Here is a 20644-nt window from a genome sequence, read left to right as displayed (position 1 = left end):
TTCATTTGAAACTGCACAGGCAGTTTCGTGGATTAACGACGGTCACTGTTGTGAGGAGTTTGCATGTTCTCAGCCATGTCATAGGGGGTTCCTGTTGGTTCGCCCACGGTCCAAAGACATAACATTTATATAAAATGTACTCATTTGGCAAATGCTTTTACCTAGAGCGACTTGGAGAGTTGCATATAACTAGCATGATAGAGGGCTACATATTCAGTGCACGTCAAACCGAGTGTATTTAGTTGAGGTGCTCCTTAAATCATCGAGAGGTGCAGAAAAAGAAAATCAAAACACTAAACTGATCAATATCACCACAAAACGGCAAAACAGGCAGATTATACCTTGAGTATAAAATGGCAAGTGCAAGTAGAGGAGGGTTCAATAGCAGACACCAATAGTAACTGTGTTGAAGGAAGTGCGCAATAATAACAACAAGTGACAATTCATCCCTCCATCCATCCATTATCCAAACTGCTTATCCTGTTCTCAGGGTTGCCGGGATGCTGGAGCCTATCCCAGCGGTCACTGGGCGGCAGGCAGGGAGACACCCTGGACAGGCTGCCAGGCCATCACAGGGCCATTCATCATATAGTATAATACTAGAGCTGGGCAATAATTCAATATTATCGTTTATCTCTTTTCAGAGGTATTGTATCTGGATGTAATAATGTTATGTGGTGATGCACCTTTTTTGTCTCAATTAATGATAATGAGAATCTGTCACCTAAAACATATCACAAAATGAGGTCTGAAATGTCTTGATGCATGCTCAATAATCCTGGCAAGAGAATCCCAGAGAGTTGAATCAGGTCACCTGGACACAGCATTTATTGAGAGAAACGTTTCATCATCATCTAAGTGACCTCCACAGTCTCAACTGACTGCAAGTACCCCCACCCTTCATAAACAATACAGTGACTGCAGGTACCCCCACCCTTATAAACAATACAGTGACTGCAGGTACCCCCACTCCTTAAACAATACAGCGACTGCAGGTACCCCCACCCTTATAAACAATACAGTGACTGCAGGTACCCCCACCCTTATAAACAATACAGTGACTGCAGGTACCCCCACCCTTATGAACAACACAGTGGCATAATGACCGAAACCAATGACCAGTTTCATATGTAAATTACCATGACCATTAACCAGTTACAATGGTCATGTGTACTATTCACAGAGGATTTGGGAATTTTGAAAACTAGCTTTGGTTTGATATTATAGTCAACCCTATACTTGAACCTTTACCCCGACTTCAACCTAATACTGATCCTGACCTTAAGCCTAAAACCAAATTCTAACCTGAAACTAGACTCTGAACGAAGTAAGGACCTGCCAAAAGGTCCTCACTTTGCAAAAATGTCCTTACTTAAGATAATTAAAATCTAAATTTTGTTCTCACCAAGATAGAAGTGCAAGAACACACACACATCCCAGCATTCAAGTTAGGCACTTAAAAAGCAGCCCGCAGTAACGTGTCCCTCTGAGGTTGAGCTCTATCTATTCGAATTAAGACATCCATCCATCCATCCATGTCAAACAAAATTCTGTGACAGAGGGAGACGCAAAAAACAGATGAAGCTAATACCCAGCAAAATCAATTTCTCCACATACGGCCCATCATTGCACTCCACGTGGAGTGCAATGGTTAACTAGTTCCCAATTCATACACTTTGTCTTTCAAAGGCAAGTTAATTGCCCAAGAGACGAATTCCAGATTTTGTGACGAGATGCACAATTCTCAATTTATAACTCCCTTCGTCAAAAAAAAAAAGAAAAAAAAACATTCACTCTGATTTTTAAGTGCTGATGAAGTCGATCTACTGCGTTTCAAACTCAGCAGTGAAAAGGGTCTAAGCGGACCCCACGCATGCCTGTGCGTTGAAGCCGATAAAGCAGTGATAACAGGGCTCTGGTGAGGGCGGAAGCCCGTTAAGAATTTAATTGGTTTTCCAGCTGCTCAGCCCGGGCACAACGATCAATGAAACCCAATGGTATTCTTCTGCAATGGACAGGTCTGACCTTTGAAATGTAGTCACTCAGCCTCTACACATCTACTGAGTCATGGTGGGTAAGCAAATTTAAAGTGTCTGTTTTTTTTCTTGTTATGCCCCCCCCCCCCCATCTTCACCGAGCTTCTCTTACATAATTTCTCTTCAGGCTAGGGCATCCGTCTCTTCTCATCTCTTTATTCCAGATCTCATGGTAGCGTACGTCTATTCCTCTCAGTCCTTTAACACAGTGGTTCTCCACCTTTTTGGGGTCCTGGACCCCCTGCGTATTTTTGATCTACCCTGAGGACCCCTCCACCTGATCTTGCTGATATCCCGTACTACATGTGTTGTACCTCGTTCCTCTCCTTCAGGGAACAGAAGTCATCGTCATAAAATGTCCTTCTTAAACCCTCTTCAGCTTAATATAGAAATTTATGTAAATAACTTGTGGAAAAGTGCATGAGCCTTTATTTTTATCCTCCACATCCGGTCCTCCTGTGAGACGCTTTACAAGCGATGACAGTTTGACAGTCAAGGTATAATCTGAGTTTTTCCAAGGCCAAAAATCTTCCCTCTACCCCAGTTCCCATCCTGTCAAACTAAACTCGGTCAATTCTAAATGCACTCTTTTCTCCTCCTCTTCGTCCTCCTCACTCACCTTTATCTCCTTGCGTGTCTCTCCAGGTTTGAACACCAGGGTCCCTTCGCTGTACTCATAGTCTGACCCAGCGTTGGCCGAGCCGTCCTCTGTTCTGTAGTCCACATAGAAGGTGCTCTCTCCAAGGCCCCCTTTATAGCGGGTATTGCAGAAAAAGCAACTATTACACCACAAACATTGATCCACGTAACTTTTTACAGACAAATGTCACAAATTCATCCCTAAAAATTGGATTCCTAGAAATTAATTTGTCTCACATATGCATTCAGGGTAGTTGTATCTCATCCCAGATGAGGCAAAGACACTTGTTGACATCTTATTTTTACAAAATCATGTTTCATAGCATCATGACCAAGCAGTAATCACTGCGACTGAAAGCTGAAGACATAGACCAGGGTTCAGCAACCTATGGCGTGAATGCCACCATGGGCACACAGAGCAGCAATTCAATATTTTTTTTAATATAATTTTTTTTTATAAAAAAACATTTTCATATAAAACATAGCCTAATAACACTGACATAATCAATTAGCCTCAAAATACGCCATCTTTTGACAGCAAGAGCACGCACACAACTGACGTGGTCTATCATCCCCCTCTCTCGGCCCTGCCCTGGCCATGGCCGCAGCATTACAGCGGTAGAGAAAACGTAGGCCAGCTAGCTAGCTGGCTTTCTGTTCTGACAACCAAGATGGCGGCCAGTTTCTCTGGAATAACTGCGATACACTTAACAGAAACAAATCCTTATTCTTTCCTAAATGGTTCCAAATAGATATTAATCATATTTTCAATATTTTTTGATGAATTTGGCAATATCTTGTCATGTGAATGCTTCATGTCTGTACACAGTTTTCTTATTCCCTTCAGAGAATTTAATTCCTTAACTCGTGTTATCCCAAAAGAGTTAATTCAACTTGTGGAAAACCACTTGAGCTAGAGTGAAAACCAGATAACACAACCTTTGCTGATGTTGGATGGGATTGAACTAACAGAGAGTGTAACAATAAGCATATGCGCCAAACTTTTCAAAGAAAGAACAACACTGTTCCTCGAGGCAAATTTTTCTGGAGGTCTAAAATTGAGGACATAAAGTGGAGAAGGGCTTGGCTTTTACCTTACAAGTACTGTATTTCCAACAGGGCCAAGGAAATACATTTCAAAATCTTACATAAAATATACCCTGCTAACTGTTTTGTTGCCAAGTTTACAGACGTTGATAGCTCTTGTATAAACACAATACAGAAACCATCTCGCACTGACTCTTTTATTGTGAAATATCCCATACATTTTGGACTGATCTAGAGTCTCATTTTTTGAAGCAGCAAACTCTGTCTACTCCTTTAACATTAGAGATATTATCTGTTACTATGATAATCCAAAAAATGGTGCTCTTGAATATCTGATTAATTTTGCTATTTTATATGCAACATTTTTATTCCCAAACAGAAATTCTCTAAATCACTAGCTAAGATCGCTCCTTTTCTCCAAGAACTGAACTCTTTACTTAAACCTCTCAGCCTTGGAAACAACAAATAAACTGTTGAATTATTATGAAACTTTTTTTCCCTGAAACCTCTGTCTGATTATTTTAGATTTGTACATATATGTATGTACTCCGGTTTTGTTTTGTTGTATATCTGTTCTTTGTTTTTATTATATTATTGTGGCAGGAATGAGGAAAAACACATGAGACCAAGGCGAGTTTGATGTTTATTCCTCAACTCCAAAAACCAACTCCAGCAGGAACAACCCTGCACCGGCGAGCCCGGGAACGTAAACCACGCCCCCAGCTCACAGTCCCGCTGGGTGAGAGGCATAGCCCCTAGTGTCCGCCACACAGCCCCCCCCCCCCGAACACCCAGAAGGGACTCCTGGAAAGAAAGTTAGTGTCTCACTGGAAGCTTAAGCAGCCTGCCATAACGGCTGCGCCGTCCCTCAGCCGAAACAGTAGGTGAAACACAGTCCAAAGCCGGCTGAGAAGCAGAACGCTGAACCCGTGAAGACACTGCCGGGGTCCTGGAAGGAGGGCGACCCCGACGGGGAACCTGGGCCGGAAACACAACTTCGCCTGCCACCTTGTGCGCCGGTTTAAGCCTATCAAGCGTGACACGCTCCCTACGCCCACCCATATCTAGCACAAAACCCTTAGGACCCGTCTCAAGAACCCGAAATGGACTATCGTATGGGGTTGGAGGGGTGAGCGGTGAGCATCATGCCGTACAAAAACAAAACGAGCCGACATGAGCTCCGCAGGCACGAACGACCGCGGAAAACAGTGGTGAAGGGGGCCTGGAACCCGAGTGCTGTCGGACAAAAAAGGATAAACGGCCGGACGGGGTCGAGGAGCGGAACTCCCAGGCAAAAATTCCCCAGGGACGCGGAGTGGCTGACCGAGCACCAGCTCAGCGGGTGACGCGTCGAGGTCCTCCTTAGGAGCCGAACGCAACCCGAGCATAACCCAAGGTAAACGATCCACCCAGTTACCATCCGAGAGCGCAGCGCGCAGCGCTACCTTGAGCGACCGGTGAAAACGTTCACACAACCCGTTAACCTGAGGGTGATACGCGGTAGTGCGGTGTACCTGCACACCCAAGGATCGCGCAAGTGCCGACCAGAGCTCTGACACGAACTGGGGGCCCCTGTCTGAGGTGATATCTGACGGAGTGCCGAAACGGACGACCCAGGAGGAAAGAAAAGCGCGTGCAACATCCGAGGATGTTGTGGAGGATAGAGGGACAGCCTCTGGCCACCTGGTGGTCCGATCTACCATTGTGAGCAGGTGCGTAAAACCCTGTGAAGAAGGTAGAGGGCCCACCAGGTCCACATGCACGTGGTCGAAACGTCTGGCCGGGATCGGAAACGGCTCGAGGGGCGATTTAGTGTGCTGGTGGACCTTAGCGCGCTGGCATGCTACACATGCAGCTGCCCACCCCTTGACGTCCTTGCGGAGGCCAGGCCAGACGAACTTGGAACCGACCAACTTCACTGACGCCCGAACTCCAGGGTGCGAGAGGGAGTGAATCGAATCGAAAACTCGACGGCGCCAGGCCACTGGAACAACGGGGCGGGGACGGCCGGTGGAGACATCGCAGAGGAGGGCAGGACTGCCTTCCTGCATCACAGCGTCCTCTAGCTTGAGACCGGTACGCGTTGACCTAAGGGCAAGGACGTCCGGGTCACTGGGCTGGTCGGCAGCCATAGCGGAGAAATCCACACCGAGGTGCACAGGACACACAAGCACACGCGACAGACAATCAGCAACAGGGTTGGACTTCCCGGCCACATGCTGAATGTCCGTTGTGAACTCGGAGATCGCCGCTAGGTGGCGCTGTTGACGAGCAGACCACGGCTCAGTCACCTTGGACATGGCAAAAGTCAGTGGCTTATGATCCACATAAGCCGTGAATGGGCGACCCTCCAGCAGGAAGCGGAAATGCCGGGTTGCAAGGTGCAGTGCCAGCAACTCCCGGTCAAAAACGCTGTACTTGCGCTCGCTATCTCGCAGTTTGCGGCTAAAAAATACGAGTGGCTGCCACGCATTCGCCACGCGCTGTTTAACCACAGCCCCCACGGCTATGTCAGACGCATCGGTTGTTAAAGCTATGGACGCCGTGGGTGTGGGATGGGCGAGGAGGGCAGCGTCAGCCAGGGCGCACTTAGCTCCGTCAAAGGCCTGGACCCGTTCGGGAGTCCAGTCGACAGGGTCGTTAGCCTTCTTAAGCCGCAGGGCTTCGTAAAGTGGCTGAAGGAGGTGGGCAGCGCGAGGGAGGAAACGGTTATAGAAATTCACCATTCCCAAGAATTCCTGCAATGCCTTAACAGAGACCGGGCGGGGAAATTCCGCCACCGCTTGCACCTTAGAAGGCAACGGGACCGCGCCTTGCGGCGAAATGCAGTGACCCAAGAAGTCAATCACCGGCAGTCCAAACTGACACTTGGCCGGGTTGACTATCAGGCCGTGTTCGTCCAGACGACGGAAAACCTGTTTCAGGTGCGCCAGGTGCTCGTCAGCTGACGGACTGGCCACTAATATGTCGTCGAGATAAACGAACACGAAATCAAGGTCACGCAACACCGAGTCCATCAGCCTCTGAAAGGTTTGCGCTGCCCCCTTCAAGCCAAAAGGCACGCGCATGAACTGAAAAAGCCCAAACGGGGTGATCACTGCGGTCTTGGACACGTCCTCTGCGCGCACGGGAACCTGATGATAGCCGCGCACCAGGTCCACCTTAGAGAAGATAGTGGTACCTGCCAGGCGTATGGAAAAGCCCTGTATGTGTGGGATGGGATAGCGGTCATTGGCGGTGACGTTGTTCAGGCGGCGAAAATCGCCGCAAGGCCGCCACGACCCATCCGCCTTGGGCACCATGTGAAGCGGCGAGGTCCACAGGCTGTTGGAACGCCTCACTATACCCAGACGCTCCATGATGGCGAACTCCTCCTTAGCTGTAGCCAATTTTACCGCGTCGAGGCGCCGCGCGCGCGCAAAAACTGGCGGTCCCAGAGTGGGAATGAAATGTTCTACCCCGTGTTTAGTAACCGCGGTGGAAAAGGCAGGTGGAGTCACCGATGGAGAATCCACCAGCAAACGCTGAAAAACATCCCCTAATGCTAAAAAGTTAGCGTGTGTAAACGGCCCGGCTCCCCCTATCTCGCACGGAACAGTGGCGAAAGACACAGCATCAATTAAACGGCGGTTTGCAACACCAACCAGCAGGCCATTAGCACACAGAAAATCCGCGCCGATAATAGGAACCGTAATGGCGGCCACTACAAAGTCCCACTCAAAATGGCGCCCGTGGAAGCAAACAGTCACCAACCTTGTGCCAAACGTCGCGATGGACGAACCGTTAGCTGCACTTAACTGTGGGCCGCCGCCTTCGGCCGACCTGTCTGTCTTAGCAGGAGGGAGTAGGCTCTTTTGCGAGCCTGAGTCCACCAGAAACCGTCTTCCTGACATTGAGTCCTTAATGAAGAGCAGCTCACTACGTCCGCCAGCGCCCACAGCTGCTACTGAGCGCTGCCCTGGAGTTTCCCGCCGCCTCAAACGTGCACGGAGGGACGCAGCGCCTCGCTTTGCCGCCAAACCGCCGGTGGAAGAAACAGAGGCCGCTCCCGCGCCGTCTCCGGACAGTCACTCCAGCCACCACTGCCGGGTCCGCGTCCTCCGACGTCGGCTCAGAGGCTCCGATGCCACACTCTGCACAGAGACCCGTCTGGTAGCCAGCAGGACCCGATCGGCCTCCTCAGCCAAACCTCGGCAGTCACGAGCGGCCAGACACGGGGAGTTAGCCAAAACCGCGCGCACAGGAGACGGAAGCTGGCGCAGGAAAACGTGCGGGAAAAGGAACCCACCTTCGTCCGAGCCTAGCAGCGACAGCATATTGTCCATGAGATCCACAGCCGTCCCGTCGCCCAAACCGGATAGAGAAAGGATTCTATCTACCCTCTCTGCGGTAGATAGACTGTACCTCCGGAGCAGAAGATGTTTGAGGGCGACGTATTTATCGTGTTGCGGAGGGGCGCGCAACAGCTGCATGGCCCGGCGTGTGGACTGCTGGTCCAGCGCAGCGACGACCAGATAGTATCTGGAGTCGTCCGCGGAGATTCCACGCGGGTGGAACAGCGCCTCGACATGCTGGAACCACGAGGCCGGGTCGCTCTGCCAGAACTCTGGGAGCTTCACAGCCGCGGCGAGAACGGCCGGCTGAGATAGTCGGGGCGGCGTGGCCGAAGTGGATTCACACACATCTTCTGCTCCAAACATGTTCAATTCGGGGTCACCAATGTGGCAGGAATGAGGAAAAACACATGAGACCAAAGCGAGTTTGATGTTTATTCCTCAACTCCAAAAACCAACTGCAGCAGGAACAACCCTGCCCCGGCGAGCCCGGGAACGTAAACCACGCCCCCAGCTCACAGTCCTGCTGGGTGACAGGCATAGCCCCTAGTGTCCGCCACAACTGTTGTGTAAAGAGGATATTGAGGATTAAGAAAGTGGTATGCTCTGCGTTAACTGACAAATCTGTCTGCCACCGAGATCCCACCCCAGCTCCACCCTGTTGTTCAAATTTGGATTTTCTGGCTCCAACAACTGACGAGATGGCATGGAGCACAACGCCAAACTTGAGGTTTCCAAATGCCCCTTCAGAAACCAATGGGTGATGTCACAGGATCTACAGCCACTTTTTTTTTAATATATATAGTCTGTGTGTCTTTTTTACTTATTCAGTTCTCTATGTGCATTATTTTTTTCTTCTTTCTTCCCTGTTTTCTTTGAGAATTTGGGATGGGTGGGAGCAAGGTGGTGTAGTTCTCTGTTCTAACAGCAGGGAATAAAAAAGGAAATGTTGTGAAACACTGGTGTTCTTTGTGTCTAACATATAACACTGCTTTCCAATGGGGGAAAAAATAGCCTGTGGTCATGACACTTAAAAATAATTATTGGATTTTACAAAGTTTTACACACACCAAAGAACAAGAAGAGGAATTAAAAGTTGAAATGTTGAAAAAAAGATAATTCAAAAGAAGGGGCACGCTATCACTGTAATTCCCTTAAGTACCACATTAGCCCTCCGCTATTAATTTGGCAGCTGCCCTTCTTCATTACATACAGCGACCTTCCCTTACTGCGCAACTCATACCGTCGGACCGGTAAATCGAGTCTACCTTGGCAGACCACGGCCAGTGTCAGCACGCCACAGTTCTCCATGCACTGGCTGTGGGTGCTCTCGAAGGCGATACGGCTGCACTCTGCGATGTCGTCCTCCTCTGGTGCCTCCTCGTCCGTCACCACCGCCCGCCGGGCGTGGTCTGCCGCGTGCTTCTTCAGCACGTTACCGGCACCGATCATCATACGAGTAGCCTTGAAAGAGGGGAGGAGGGAGAGAAAGACGACTTGAGGATAATCGCTTCTCGGCCTTTTGGCTACAAGTGTCGAGAAACAGGATAGCTTGTTTATTATCCTTCTTGGGGACATTTGTTGCTACAGTCTGTACATTAAAATAAAAGTTTGCCTTCATGTAAATTTACAACTATACATACTCACGTGGGTGCACAGGTACAACTACACATGATAACTATATGTACATGACATTCAGTGGGACACGGAAGACATGGACACAAAATCTGAGACTTTTAGCGGGGCATTTTGTTTGCAGCTTCTACGGAGCTATACCTATGGGTAGGTTTGAAGAAGAGGGAGGAAGGAGGCTTTGATAAGAGAACGGAAAATGTTTTTTATGTCAAGTGTTGGAGAAAATGTATAGTCTTAATAGTGTGGGAAGTAAAACCCACAGAGAGCGAGGAGCGGTCCGTCGGGACAACATTTGTGAAACCTGTGCCTGATTAATCCTCTTTTCTACCGTCTGATTTCAGTCCCTCGCTGACAAACCTGTGTGCTGAGCTATGAAGAAACAAGCTGTATGCATACAGCCAGGCAATAAAGGCTAATTACAGCTGTTTGAATGGCCTTGGAGCTTTACCTGGAGAAACTGTTTCATAATGCTCAGTGTTGCATGGCTGCCAATTAGACACGCGACACCCGTCCTGTGTCCGTCCTGCTGATAGGCTCAACATTGTGTCCCTGGTACCACAGTCAGTTGGTTAACACTCCCTGAGCTATACGCCGCTTTGGTTCCTTCCCGTCGCCCACAATGTAAAAAAAACAAAACAAAAACATTTTCTGTGGCCTTCAACTCTGTCTGTGATTGCTTATTTGGTGCTTCAACAGTGCATAGAACACAATACAGGTGTTGTTATTTACATATCTGTATGTTTCCGCTTTCAGACGATTGCACGTCTATGAAAAAAGCGATTTGATCAAGGGTCACGAAATCCTAACAGCCCTGCAGTTACAATAAGCCTTGATTACCCAGTTAGCATTTTGTGACCCTGGATCTACTACTACTACTTTCGGCTGCTCCTGTTAGGGGGCGCCACAGCGCATCATCTGTTTCCATCTCTTCCTGTCTTCTGCAGCTTCCTCTGCCACAGCAGCCACCCGCATGTCCTCCCTCACCACATCCATAACCCTCCTCTTTGGCCTTCCTCTTCTCCTCTTTCCTGGCAGCTCCATATTCAGCATCCCCTTCCCAATATACCCTCCACACATGTCCAAACCATCTCAATCTTGCCTCTCTCGCTTTGTCTCCAAACCGTCCAACCTGAGCTGTGACCCTTTGTGACCCTTGATCAAATCACTTTTTTCCAATAGACGTGCAGTCATCTCACAACTGAAACAAGGATATGGCAACGCCAACATCTGTATTGTGTTACGTGCCGTGTTGAGACAAAAAATAAGCATTCACAGCTGGAACCCAAGGCGACAGAAAGTGAGGCTTTTTAACACTGCAGGCAATGGGGCGAACCGATCTTTACCCTTCCACGAAGAAAGTGTTCGTATGTCGGCCATGTTTTTGTAAAAGGTCTGGTGTGCAAGTCTTTAAGTTGCCTAGTCGTTACGTGCAAAAAAATGTAAATCACACAGCGGCACAAATCGTTTGCATTGTCTGTCCTTGCGTTAGCAGTGTAGGGCGCAACATGGCGTAGCGACTGTACATTGCGCGTTCGTTATGATTCTGCAGCCCAAGGTCTCTTGATCAGTGCTGTGTGTGCCGTTTGTCTGTGAATAGATGTGTTTGGGGTTTTTGTGTTGTGCGATTGTGGATATGTCTGCATGTGTGTGCGCAAGGTGTACATGTGTGGAGGAGGTATATTTAGTGGTAGGCACTAGTAGGCCTATTCGTGTGATTTCCTGCGCACAACCTGGACCGCTGTTTAGTGTCCCTGAATGCTGATGTTAGGAAACAACGTACTGTGTGTTACGTAGGCGTGGAAACACTCCACGTGTTACCTGTATGCGATAAAAGGCCCTGCTTTTTTGTTGGTGCAGCAAGGCGTAGTAGTTGGCTAACTCCACCAGCTGGTCCAGCTCTTTGTCAGGGTACTTCTGTTTCAGCTCCTTCAGGATTCGGATCACCTGGAGTAGAGAAAAAAACAATTCAATCATTCAAGTGAGCATGGAGTCAGCATCGGGCCCGCGTTTTGAAGGTGCTGGTCTCGTCTTGTACTTCACGGCATGACTCAGACTTGTCCCCTGTAAAGACTCGGTCTCACCTCGAGTGGTCTTGACTGCAAAGCTAGTTAGTATAGTGTCACATTCAGACTGGCATGTTGTAGTACAAACACAGATCTTCTTCTCGCAGACAGAACCCGGACAGTCACGTGACATGGACGCCTTTACCAGTTGTAAATATGCATGACTGGCCATCATCGCCATGCGAAAGATGTACCCGATGAATTCTGAATCGTTAAATCTGAAATCCATGGCATTGGATGCCAGCATCTTGAAGTTCTTGGGGAACTGAAGTTTGGATGGATATACTCCATACATTATACATTATGCAGATTCCCTTTCCTTTTTCTGATGGCCGGATCACATTTAAACTTAAACCAAAGCTAACCCCCTCAAAATAACAAACTTTGTTCGCTTTTAGCGGGACGGTAACTTGTGTTTTTTCCCCGAGGACAGTAACGTTACTTGTCAGCCCAAAGTGTTTCTGATTTCATCATCTTTTCATCAGCACTAAAGTGTCATCTTCTCTTGCCATGACCGAGGGGATTAATGATCGGTCTGAAGTGGCAAATAGTTGGTAGCATGAGGGAGCAGTTCACCCAACAGTGAACTGCCCCCTCATGCTACCCCTCCCAACAACACTGCTAACACGGTCTGTCTCCCTCGCTGGCTAATTTTCTGACCGGTCAGGCAAACATGAGCATTTGGCTTGGTGGAGGAAACCGAATGAAAGGCACAGGGTCCACAGATGCTACTCTCATGTTCACGGGTCTGGCGGCTGCTCGGCTGAAAAGTGAGTTCACGTATTTCAAAAGGGGCTTCAAACGTGGAAGGATCTGTTTCTGCTCGGGGACATGGAGATGTTCTGTGCCCTGTACACCAGTGGTTCTCAACCTTTTTGGGGTCCTGGACCCCCCGCGTATTTTTGATCTACCCTGAGGACCCCTCCACCTGATCTTGGGGGAGGGGGGTTGCAATTTGATAGAAACAGTAGAAACTGCATTTTAAATTGCATTATTATAGCATTTATTCACTCTTTGGGGCGAAAATAAGAGCTTTCAGTTGTAACTTAGATATAGTTAACACAACAGAATTCTTATGCAGTAACTTTCAGATACATGTAACAAAACAGAATATGTATTCAGTAACTTTCAGATATATGTAACAAAACAGAATTCTTATGGAGTAACTTTCAGATATATGTAACAACAGAGTTTTTATGCAGTAACTTATAACAATGCAAACGGGAGCGAGATCTCTTATTAAAATACAATAAATGACACTTGTGAAACAGATGTAATTAGAGAAAAAAGTCCTGTTACCCTTTATAGTTTAGGTAGATAAAGGTCTCAGTCACATTTGAGTAAAATAATCATCTTTCTATAAATGTCATAGGATCTTTTTTTGAAAGATATTTTATTTTCACGGACCCCTTGCAATTACACCACGGACCACTAGTGGTCCGCGGACCCCCGGTTGAGAAACACTGCTGTAGAAAACCAACTGCTTCTTCTTCCTAACTTCTGAGAAAGGGAAGGCGTGTATCTTTTGTTTTTGCTGTGTATGGGGACTGTTGTTCAACATGTACATGAGTATCTGTCCTAATACTACTGTTATTTTTATGTGAATGGAACACTGGACTATTAAAGTCTTGGCTTGAGGTCAAAAAGGTCTCTCTCTCTCAATGACTTCGGTCTGTCTCCCTCTTCACATAAATCTCCCACATTCTCGCCCGCAGAAAATTAAGATGCATTTTTAAATGATTATAAACGACCCGTTTCTCTCTCACCTTTCGGTCTAAAAACAAAAACAAAGCAACTACACACTTTGTTTCATCCAGAAAGTGAAACAGAATGCCAACTTTTTTGAAAATCTTAATTTATACTTTTTTATTAGTCAGACTCTCAATCTCTCATCTAATACACACACACACACACACACACACACGTGCTGGACTGTTACAGCGCGTCACCCCTGCCTCCTCTTCCTCATAGCAGTAGGCTTTATTTGCTGCCGGCCCTCATGCCTCCTGCAGAACATCAGATGTTCTACTATGCTGTGCGTGTTGGGGGTTAGGGTTAGGGTTCATTACGTGTTGCTTTGAGCAACACGTAATGAACGTCGTGACTCCGCCACACTTCAAATTCACCTGGCACTCGAACGCGGAACACATTTTGTTGCTAATTAGCGCATACAACAAACTGCCTCCCAAGCTAATATCTCATTCTAACGGCCTCGGTGGTTTTGAAATTCAGCTGGCACTTTAACACACAGGGCCGGGTTTTGTTATTATTGCTGTTAGTGCACATGAGAAACACGCCTTTCGAGCTGACAGTCAGTTTTGACGGCCTTGATGGTTTTCATGGAAATCTGCAGCTCACAGGAGACAATCTGTGTTCAGAGTTGAAAAGATGCTATTAAACCATAGTATGGGAATTTAAATGCACTTCCTTTGTGTCGATTCTACACTCATTCCGTGATTTTATATTTAGGTATCCATTATTAGAAGCTTCAGTCTTACGAAGAAGAGAAAACCCCCAATCAATCGCGATTAATCCCAGCAAATTGTGCAATTAATTAGTTAATTTTTTAACCATTCGACATTCCATGTATATCTATCTCTCTCTCTATATATATATATCACTCTTGCACTTTAGTTTTCTCTCCCCGTCTCTCTCCCTGACTTCCTCTCTCTCACCTCCTTGCGGCTTTCATCCAGCTCCTTGGTGTTCTCCATGTTGACTGCCGTGCTGTTGGAGTTGGGCAGGGTTGCCCCGGCTACGGTTGCCATGGCCCCTGCTGCTGCCCCGATGTTATTGGCTGCGGCGCCCAGGGCGCCATCCTGGGCACCCCTGTAGTTCTCGGCGGGCATAACAGCACCCCCCCGTGCTGGGAACTTGCCGTCCATGATCATCTCCACGCCGCCCTTGCTGGGTGTCAGGTCACCCTCGGTTTCCACGACAATGCCGTGGCGCTTGTCAGCACGGTAACGCTTCCCCATGTACTTGTAGAAGAGCAGACGGCGGTCGGCAATCCAGGCCAGGATCACACACACCGGGAAGTACATCAGGGTAACCAGGGCCTCCCACACCTGAAGACCCCCCCCCCACACAGACAAACACACGTTATATACACCTATTCCCTTTCATATTATCTCTGTCTCCCCTCCTTACTTTAACACACAAGTCACTGTTGACTAAAATCATATCAATCATATAAAAGTGTTCTTCAGTCTGTCAGCGGCATTAAATATTGGTGCCAACTGGTGTTTGGTTGATTTCTGTCTGAATACATATACTTCCTGGGTGAGGGGCGCTGGCCAAGTGATATGTAAGCCCTCGAACTTGTGGCGAGCAGGTGACTTGAGGCTGCTGTCTGATTGGTTTCTTCAGATTTTCCAGGGGGCGCAGTTCTGTGCTGCCCCAGACACTCCCACTTTTATTGGCAGTGAATTGGTATTGTTTTAATGTGTTTTGATATAACGTGATTGGCTGACTCTCGCGGCTGTCAATCATGTTCACACCCACCACCACGCCTCGTCTCGACTGTCAATCATCCACCGTCTACAAACCCTGATAAAACCTACAGGCTACATTGTCCTTCTTAATAACTCTGTGACTGTGTGGACACTAAAGCAGCTGGCAGGTGTGCTGAGCCAAGGTAAATTGCCCCCCCCCCAAAAAAAAACTTTTTAGCACCAGCCGCCACTGTCTAATGATGATCCATCAGACTGTCGCTTTAATCTTTTACCGGAGAGAGTGAACCAATCACAAGGACCGCAGCCATGATCTGTTAACAGCAAGACATTTTGTCTAAACCGTGGGAATTTCTAAAGGGCATATTTCAAAATGACTGGAAAATGGACCTACCTAGAAATAAAAGTTACTTTCAGGAAACACAGAGGATAGACCAATAGGCAGATAAGTGGCACAGTTATATGAAAAACTGGAAGTGCCAAAATAATACATGAATAAAAATAAGGTTAGAGTGACAGACGCTGCAGTTTGCCATATAAACGATATCCCGCAGGAGCAAGGTGTAATGGAGCTTTAGCAGAAGTTCAGTCAGGAGGACTATCTTTTGCATGCATAGGCCTGCAGTTACTATATCTCTTATTTTATCCTGCCATTCTCATCTCTCACGCATGCTCACTCGTCATTTCCCTTGCTGTCATTGTCTGGGGTTGTTAATTGAGCTATCAGCTGATCACATCACCTGGTCTCATCTATCCAATAGACCCTTTTATGACCTACGTCACGCATAGTACGCACGCGCATTCTGGCAGCAGAAGAGGCAACTTCTCCATCTCCAGTCGATGCAGAGTGCAAGTGGATGTCATCTTGTTGTGTTGTGGGGTTGCCAGAACAGGTCTAGCAAAACTAAAGGTAGTAATTTCTACCGCATTCCATCGGGGAAAAGACCGTTCAATAGACCCCTTTTATGACCTACGTCATGCATAGTACGCATGCGCATTCTGGCAGCAAAAACCACGTGATCACTGTTTACCAGCTGTAAAAGGGTCTATAGCACAGAGACACACCTGCATTGGTAGCCTATCAACTTGCTGCTGTCTTTCTCTCCGCCAGGCGGATAATCTGGAGGGGATTATGCATTTGGTTGCGTGCACGTGCATATATCTGTCCGCGGCTAATCTCACAAACTAATGGACCTATCAGCCTAATTTTTTTTCACAAATATGACTGTATGATGAAGAACCTCTCATGGTTGTGGTGATTCAAAACCTTTCTTCTCACTATCGCCGCTCCCTCTCTTCATTCACTCTAGCTTGCTTGATCAATGCTGCACTGTCGCTGCCCGATCTGAGTCAACCGTTCGCATGAGTTGCGCATGCGAACGGTTGACTCAGATCGGGCAGCGACAGTGTCAAAGCCAAAACATTATCCATTCCGGGTATTAAACGAGAAGTCGATCGTATTCTGCAAGCCAGCAAATCATTTTCTGCTGATTAGACATTTGCGTTAACGAGCAGTTGGACAGGTGTGCCTAATAAAGTGGCCGGGTTTGTCGCCAGGTCCGAGGACCGTGGAAGGGGAGATTCGTACACCTGGCGGAGATCTTGCACTCTACTGAGTGAACTCCTCTGGTTTTGAATATGTTTCTCTCTCGGCAGTTAGTGCGTTTGTGCTGCTATTATGCGCATCCCCTCCATCTCCCTATCACCCGCTTAGTCCTCACAGATCATCAGTTTCATCTCTTCATCAGCCTTGTCAATCTTGGCAGAAGTCATCAGTCACCACCACCAGTGTCTGGACTCCATTGGGGGGGGATTTACTATGCTGGTGTTCAGGGCTTATGCCACTCAATTAGAAATCTCCCTGTTGAGCCTAACCACCAAAGACTTTCTTGAAATGATTTAATTTCCACTATTATTTTATATGATAAACAATTATTTACTTCATTCACTGTGTGTCTCCTGATTGAAATGGGACAGAAGGCAGTGCCATGTTATGTGTGAGCAGGGAAAACCACCAGCAGTGCCGGATAATTCATTCGGACAATATCACAGACTATATATTTGAAGGCGACTTATAATGACTTTGCTATTTTGATTCCCTTATCAATGAATAAAGCTCGGCAAAGATCTTAAAAAGAATAACCTCCATCCTCCCTCACCTCGACCTCGCCCGGCGAGATGACGGACAGGATCAGGTAGAGCCAGATGTAGGCGAAGATGCTCCAGAAGGCAGTGATGAAGAACACCCTCAGGTGTTTGATCTTCCTGGTCTCTCCCTCGGGGATGACCCACACGCAGAGGCCAATGATCACAAACATGTTGAAGGCGGCGCTGCCCACGATGGTCCCTGGGCCCAGTTCGCCAGCTTCAAAGCTGTGACCGCACACCTGTGGAAGCGAATGTGTGTGTGTGCAAGTAAGTGCATGAGGAGGTGGGTGAAGTAGGGGTGTGTAGACAGGCAGACAGTTAGAAATGATAGGAGCAAATGGCTATAATAGATCTTTTAGATTGTAACGAAAGCACAAGTCACAATCACAGAGGCCACTGGGCAATAAAATGAAACTTTAGAGAGAAAAAGATAGAGAGGGGAAGAAGAAAGTTGGCGTGCCAATGTGTGTGTGTGTGTGTGTGGCCTGTGTATATGCATACCTCTATGACAGACAGCAGTATTTCAGGAGCGCTGGAGCCCAGAGCCATGAGTGTCAGGTTGGAAACCGTCTCATTCCATATGCGGACTGTCGCTACTGATGTCTCACCATTAGGCATGGTGATGGTCACCTCCTTCTCCTGTTAGCCACCACACACACACACACACACACACACACACAAAGGAATGAATGATTGTATTTCCACAAACTGCTTTACAGAGGGATGACTGCATCACTGCATTGTATGGATGCTGTTTTTTACTACTCAGTGTATTACCTCCCTTACACTCATACATCCTTTTCACTGCAAGAACAGACAACACACACACACACACACACAAACAGAGATCCCCATATCCAAACACACATTACATACATGATAAAGGAATCCTATTCCATCTGCCAGCAGGGGGAGGAAGGACTGTTGTTCTCGAGGTGATGGATTATGGGAAACAAGATCAGACATTCACTTACAATGACCATGAAAAAGATGGATGGAAGTTGTTCTCTGCTGCAATTCCCTCATTCCTTTTTTTTAACAACAACAACAACAACTTGGCTTTGTATAGCATCTTTCAAGGATCCCAAGCACGCTTTACACTAGTAGCTATGGAAAAAAGATTAAAATAAATTACTACACCCTCCTCATCATATTCTTCATGCATTTTATAAGTCCATTATAATTGTGCTATCTTCTTTCAATGTTGTATTGTGTAAACTGCGTAAACACAACATCCATTGCACCTTGTCCGCCTTGGGAGAGAGATCCCTCCTCTGTTGCTCTCCCTGAGATTTCTTCCTATTTTTTCTCCCCGTAAAGTTTTTTTTTTTTTTTTAGGGAGCTGCTCCTTTCCCTGCTTCTGGTTTGGAAAGATAGCGGCGTGAATTCTCGTTTGCGGCGGCCTCACCCAGTATTGTCCATGCAGTGTCTTTGTCCACGTCTGCATCTAAGGTTTGTCTTCGTTTGATGGCTGCGAGAACTGGCGCTGGATCAGCTGAGAAAGCTTAGTCTTCTGTGTCCTGTGGGCCCAGGGACCACTGCCCTGTGGCTGCGAGAACTGGTGCTGGATCAGCTGGGAAAGCTTAGTCTTCTGCGTCCTGTGGGCCCAGGGACCACTGCCCTGTGGCTGCGAGAACTGGCGCTGGATCAGCTGGGAAAGCTTAGTCTTCTGTGTCCTGTGGGCCCAGGGACCACTGCCCTGTGGCTGCGAGAACTGGCGCTGGATCAGCTGGGAAAGCATAAGTCTTCTGCATCCTGTGGGCCCAGGGACCACTGCCCTGTGGCTGCGAGAGCTGGCGCCGGATCAGCTGGGAAAGCTTAGTCTTCTGCGTCCTGTGGGCCCAGGGACCACTGCCCTGTGGCTGCGAGAACTGGCGCTGGATCAGCTGGGAAAGCTTAGTCTTCCGCGTCCTGTGGGCCCAGGGACCACTGCCCTGTGGCTGCGAGAACTTGCGCTGGATCAGCTGGGAAAGCTTAGTCTTCTGTGTCCTGTGGGCCCAGGGACCACTGCCCTGTGGCTGCGAGAACTGGCGCTGGATCAGCTGGGAAAGCGTAGTCTTCTGCGTCCTGTGGGCCCAGGGACCACTGCCCTGTCTGGAGCTGTGCCCGAGGAAGTAACACCAAGGCCAGTCTGACAGGACACGGAAGCGGGGCAGGCTAAGCTAACTGCTAGCACATGCAGTTCCGATAACACCGAGAGTGGTCTGGCGGCGGCCTCACTTAACGCTGACTGTGGTGTTTTTGGTGTTGTCGTGTGGAGAGCGGGGAGGTGTGTCGAGGGTGTCTGGCTGGGAGAGCTGGCATTGGATCGGCTAAGGGCGCCTGGTCTGCTGTGTCCAGTGGGCCCAAGGACCACGGCTCTGCCTGGAGCTGTGCCCGAAGAGGAAACACCGAGGGCGGTCTGACAGGATGCGGAAGCGGGGCAGGCTAAGCTAACTGCTAGCTCATGCACACCAGCGGTTCTGACAGTCATCCTGGCAGGGGTTCGTTCCCTTGGACAGTGATTTTATTTCTATGTTTTGTTTAGTTTGGATATATGTGTTAATTTCGATACGTGTGCTCTTGTAGTTTTTGGATATATGTTTTTGTCTTTGTGTTGCACTGCTGTGAGCTGGGGGAAATGACAAATAAAGATTTCCTGATTCCTTATAACCAAAGTGAGAGCTGTGTCCGCATTCTCGGCATAAAGTCAAACCCATTTTCGGTGGGTGTCGGACTCCGCCAAGGTTGTCCTTTGTCTCTGATTCCGTTTGTGATATTCATGGACAGGATCTCAAGGTGCAGCCAATGTGAGGTGTGCGTCCGTTTTGGGAACCTCAGAATTGCATCGCTGCACTTTGCAGATGATGTGGTTTTGTTGGATTTATCAGAACGTGACCTCCAGCGTGCACTGTTTGCAGCTGAGTGTGAAATGGCCGGGATGAAGAGTCAGCACCTCCAAGTCTGAGGCCATGGTTCTCTACCGGAAATGGTGGATTGCTCCCTCCGGATTGAGGATGAGTTGCTGCCTCAAGTGAAGGAGTTCAAGTACCTAGGGGTCTTGTTCAAGAGTGAGGGTAGGATGGAGCAGGAGATTGACAGGCGGATTGGTGCAGCATCAGCAGTAATGCGGACGTTGTACCGGACCGTTGTGGTGAAGAGGGAGCTGAGCCAGAAGGTAAAGCTCTCAATTTACCAGTCAATCTTCGTTCCAACCCTCACCTATGGTCATGATCTTTGGGTAGTGACCCGAAAGGGTGAGATCGCAGATACAAGCGGCTGAAATGAGTTTCTTCCATAGGGTGTCTGGA

General features: G+C 48.0%; 1 protein-coding gene across 1 annotated transcript in view; it reads right to left on the bottom strand.

Moving 5' to 3' along the window:
* The window catches only part of slc8a2b (solute carrier family 8 member 2b), a 91063-nt gene that overhangs the window by 56527 nt on the left and 13892 nt on the right, over positions 1 to 20644 (bottom strand). Inside the window, exons 2-7 of the mRNA XM_056282915.1 lie at positions 17856 to 17993; positions 17366 to 17593; positions 14430 to 14822; positions 11510 to 11635; positions 9325 to 9520; positions 2656 to 2786 (exon numbers count right to left, since the gene is read on the bottom strand). Coding sequence (XP_056138890.1) covers positions 2656 to 2786; positions 9325 to 9520; positions 11510 to 11635; positions 14430 to 14822; positions 17366 to 17593; positions 17856 to 17993 — 1212 coding nt within the window. The remainder of the gene's footprint in view (positions 1 to 2655; positions 2787 to 9324; positions 9521 to 11509; positions 11636 to 14429; positions 14823 to 17365; positions 17594 to 17855; positions 17994 to 20644) is intronic.

This window comes from Lampris incognitus, chromosome 7 (genome assembly GCF_029633865.1).
Source record: "Lampris incognitus isolate fLamInc1 chromosome 7, fLamInc1.hap2, whole genome shotgun sequence".
In the NCBI taxonomy this organism is placed as follows: Eukaryota; Metazoa; Chordata; class Actinopteri; order Lampriformes; family Lampridae; genus Lampris; species Lampris incognitus.
Note: the sequence above shows the minus strand (reverse complement) of the source record. Positions and strands in the feature narration are given on the sequence as shown.